This window comes from Malus domestica, chromosome 04, assembly GCF_042453785.1.
Source record: "Malus domestica chromosome 04, GDT2T_hap1".
NCBI classification, from domain to species: domain Eukaryota; kingdom Viridiplantae; phylum Streptophyta; class Magnoliopsida; order Rosales; family Rosaceae; genus Malus; species Malus domestica.
In genome coordinates this window covers 20,499,826-20,504,063 of record NC_091664.1, presented here as the reverse complement: position 1 = coordinate 20,504,063, position 4,238 = coordinate 20,499,826, and the positions used below count along the sequence as shown (strand labels likewise).

The following is a 4,238-nucleotide window of genomic DNA, read 5'->3' as shown; positions in this document are numbered from 1 at the left end:
CCTCTTTATGTAGGTGAAGGGTTCTTCTCTAGATTTCAAGGGAACATCCCTTTGTGGCTTGGTCTTCCCTCATTTTCTCCCTAGCTATCCTATTATTCCTTTTTTGGTGTAAAATAGATGCACTGTTAAGACTTGCAGGTTGCTTTTTCCTGAGGCGCTGCTTTCGCAGGGCGGACTTCCGCATGCGCTAAATCTGGTAGCATGCCTCATAGCTTTTGCGCGTTGGCTGTCTGTGCAAGCTGGGAAGGGAAAGTCGGCATTAAATATCTAACTTGCTGGGCTTAACATGCATTTAATGCAAGAATCTAGTTTAATCCTACCTAAGGGGGTTGGCTTGCTAGGGAAATGGATAAACTAGGCTAGTTCTTTCTCAATAATGCCTGCGTGGAATACAAAAGGTATGGGCTTGGATCTTTGGCCTCCTAAGTAGCCAAAACTCTTCCATGACCCCAATTCAACGTAGGCCTGATAACCTTTCGTAACCATCCACACCACAATCCACTTGGCAAGTCCCGATTGTGTGACTTGGGCTTAGCATGATTTGTAGCTAAGGAAGCATGGCATGATGAATAGGCATGAGCATGGTGTGAACATCTGGCTTAATCACTGCAGCATGACGTGCTTGTAAATATATTCTTCGTTGATCCCGTGCCTTGGCATGTGCTTGGGCTTGAATGTAGGCTTTGCATGACAATTGGGCCTTGAGACTTGATTGGATTGGTGTATGACATTTTTAGGCCCCAACAATTGGTAACTAATTTACTTAGGATATTATTCATGCAGGTTTTGAATTATTAATCATCGTGTTTGAAACTATCTAATTGTTTTGATGATTGGCCACCATTAGGATATTTAGAAAAGTAATTTGATGCAATCTTGGCGGAAGGCTGTCCCTGAAATTGATTGAGGCTTCTTCTGGTTAATATGTGTAACTTCGCTTAAGATGAACACCACGTCTTAAGGGTTGCATGGTTTTTCAAAAGGTTTTCATAAAGCTTAATGAGTCTTGCATCTTTAGATTCGATCTGGACATGACAGATGGGTTGCACTTTTGATATACATTCTATGTTTGAGGGTCCAAGTAGAGCATTCTTTAGGAAAACCTAAACTGTTTTCTTTTATTTTCTTTACTTTGCTAATTTATTTAACTATTTTTATTAAATTCATTTTTATTATTATAAGTCATAAAATTAAGCTTTTCCAATTTTACATAAATTATTCATTCAATCCCTGTGAAGAATGACCTTATTAGAGTTGACTATACTACAATTACCTTATACTCTTGCAAGTATTTTTAAGTGTTTTTATCCTTTCTTTTGCAGGTGGTAAAAATACTATCAAACCGGACATGGACACATTCTCAAATCAACAGAAAAAAATTAGCCATATTCACAGTGCCCATGAAAGTATGTGTAAACTATCCATAATCCTCATAAAAGACGGATAAAAACGTAACTAAATTGATCTCCTGGAAAATGGGTACATTGTACAACGAAAAACTAATGATACATTTATTCATAACAATGAAAAACTAATCTAACTTAAACTACCGATCGTTGATGGAGAAAGAGAAACACATTGCATGAGCCAACTTAACTATGCCCATATTGTTCATGGCATTGAAATTTGCTGAACTTTGATCTTAGTGGGAAAGCATATATATTAGAAGTTGGAAGCAAGATCCTTTCTATAATTAAAAACCCTCTAACTAATAATTAAACTTGGTAGGAAGTCTGAAGGTTTTAGGATATTAAAGTATGTGAGTATTCATACTATTACATGCTTGAAGGGTGTTCCAATTTGATAAGTTCTTGAAAATCTTTCTCCATCTCTTTTAATTCCCCCAGGCCCAGCAGACTGCTGATGCAAAACCCTAATCCACCCAAACAAACAGTTACTTGCCCTCTAAGCTTCTGATGATCCTCTATTAATCCAGTCATGGTGGCAATTTTGTCGGATAATTCATTGGAATTTTGAAGAAAAGAATCTACAAGGCATTCAGTCTCTTCCTTGTCTGAATCCGAAACCCTAGAACCATTTTCTCTTGCTGATAATGTTCCCGACTCAATGTCATGTTTGCCAAGGACTGCAAGAGACTTATTGGAAGCCAGCTCTTGGAGGCATTGCAGAGAATTCCCAATTTTTTTCTTGAAAATCTCCAAATCTTTCTCGATCCCCTTCATGGGTTTTCGGAGTTCTTCGGAATCAAGTTCGGAGCACTGTAACACGAATGATAGAGATTCTATTATGTTGGACATGATAATGGAAAGATTCCCCGTGTTAGATAAAGATCTCAGGAGCTTGTCATAACAGGCACCGTTGAAAGGGATGAACCAGAAATTAGGCTCCAGCTGAGCTTCTTCAATGAACTTCTCTAACTTGTTGACGTGGGATTTCAACTTGTTCTGTTTCTGTCTCAACTTTGGACCCACTGAAGCGATTTTGTTGTCGAAAAGAACTAAATCTTTGATACATTCTTGAAGGGATCCCAGTCCAAGTGAAAGTTTGAGTTTTGCCAGAGTTGCTGCTCTTACAGGGGATGTGAGAATCTCTACGGTGATGAAACAGATCAATCCAATGACAGCCTCTGTGATTCTAGCGATCGCAAAATCGAGTGGAGGGCCATAATGTCTCCTGCCGAGTATTAGTAGTGCCCCTACAGCTGCTGATATTCCACCAGCTTGGCCATACATCCTGCTGTGCCTCAGAAAGCTTGTCAAAACTAACCAAGGTAGAAGAGGTAAGAAGCTCAAGTCCTCAACTTTCTTGAATATGAAGCAACACAAGATCCCGTAGATTGACCCCATTGCCGTAGATTGCGCTCGAGCATTTGCGAGAGTGAATGTTGCTTGTCTTCCCCTGACAAAACTTATTGCAATTGTGAGTCCTGCCCAATATGCTTCTCTCTTGTTAAACAGGAAACCCAGCTGCACTGCAAGGCCTAATGAAAGTGAACACTTAACTGCAAATCGTAGACTTGTTTTGCTTGGTATAATGCACAAAAGTCGACAGCTCCATTTGGCACAACAATTGCTTTGATTTTGTGAACCGCTTGAGCTTTCGATGCCAGAGCACTCATGCTTGCATTCTTCAACAGCCTCGGTATTTTCTTGGAGAATTTTCAGACAATCAATGAAAAAGAAGGCCAATAAATCCTCATGAGAAATGGTTTCAAGGGACCAGAAGGCCTCATCCAAAGATCTTTCCTTTTTCTTTCTTGTGTAGAACGGTGCAAAGTGCTCAAGTTGCTCAAGCTTGTCATGTATTCGCTTTTTCAGGTCGAGTAAAGCGTCCGCTTGCAGTTTCTTAATCATGGCAACAGGAAAGGAAGGGCATGAAGTTGCAGCTATTGCAATCCCTCTCAAGGGTATTTCAACTTCCTGCAATTTTTCTCGAACAGAGAAGCGACTACGGTTGAGGATATTTCTGATTGTTGGTCTCTCCCACAGTAAGGCTTCCTGTCCAAAAGGAAACCACATTGGCTAAAATCACAATGTAAGTAGCGAAAACCCAAGCAGAGGATCCAAATCTTGTACAGAAGGTAGTTTTACCTGTTTATGTTCAATACTTCGAAGGAGCTTTTCTCCTACTTCAGCCAAGGGCTTGGCCTGTAAAATAAAGTCAAGTGCAGCAGAGCTGTCTTGAGACAAGATTGCATCTAAGTACAAGTCGAACCTTTTCCTAGCATTCTCGGCATATTTTTGGCACATTTGTCTCACCTGTAAATGTTGCAAGCATTGCCGTTAGGCTCATCGTGATTTTGGGGCGTTACAAGAAATAAAACAACTTTAAGGTGATATATCGCTCAATTTGCGTATTAATTCTTCGCAAACATCATATACCAATTTGCTAGAAAAATAATGGAATTACTGGGTGGATGTGAAGTTGAAGATGAAGCCATGAAGCCATGAAGGAATATAGAATAGATTGATTTTCAGGCAACAGTTCAAAGAATATCAGGATATATTCCTCCACTGACCCTTCTTTTTTGGTTGTATTTTCAATATTTTTTAAAATTAAAATAGAGGATTAGGCGATCACTTTTTTTGAGGAAAATATTATTTTTACTTAAACTTTCCAATTGTTAACTAAATTTTAACTCGGTTCATTTAGAAGTTATGTTAAAAGTTTGTATCTTATCATTTTCTTACCTCAAGAATGCCTTTTATAACCAAAACAGGAAAAAAAAAAAAACCGAAAGATTATAGGGACTGCATGAGTTGAATCATTGTGAAGAT

General features: G+C 38.9%; 1 protein-coding gene across 1 annotated transcript; it reads right to left on the bottom strand.

The window, feature by feature from the left end:
* Positions 1-1,684: 1,684 nt before the first annotated feature.
* LOC103433480 (uncharacterized) lies at positions 1,685-3,829 on the bottom strand. The gene is made up of 2 exons (XM_029101164.2): positions 3,552-3,829; positions 1,685-3,458 (listed from the first exon to the last, which is right to left on the bottom strand). Exons 1-2 carry the CDS (start codon positions 3,708-3,710, stop codon positions 1,776-1,778), a joined length of 1,842 nt encoding a protein of 613 aa, XP_028956997.1. The 5' UTR covers positions 3,711-3,829; the 3' UTR covers positions 1,685-1,775.
* Positions 3,830-4,238: the final 409 nt, after the last annotated feature.

What these genes read in the sequence shown, in the direction of transcription:
- LOC103433480 (XM_029101164.2), bottom strand. Translation starts at nt 3,710, where the DNA reads ATGTGCCAAAAATATGCCGAGAATGCTAGGAAAAGGTTCGACTTGTAC. An exon ending in GAAGTATTGAACATAAACAG is followed by an intron (nt 3,459 to 3,551) that starts GTAAAACTACCT and finishes CCTTTTGGACAG; the next exon opens with GAAGCCTTACTGTGGGAGAG.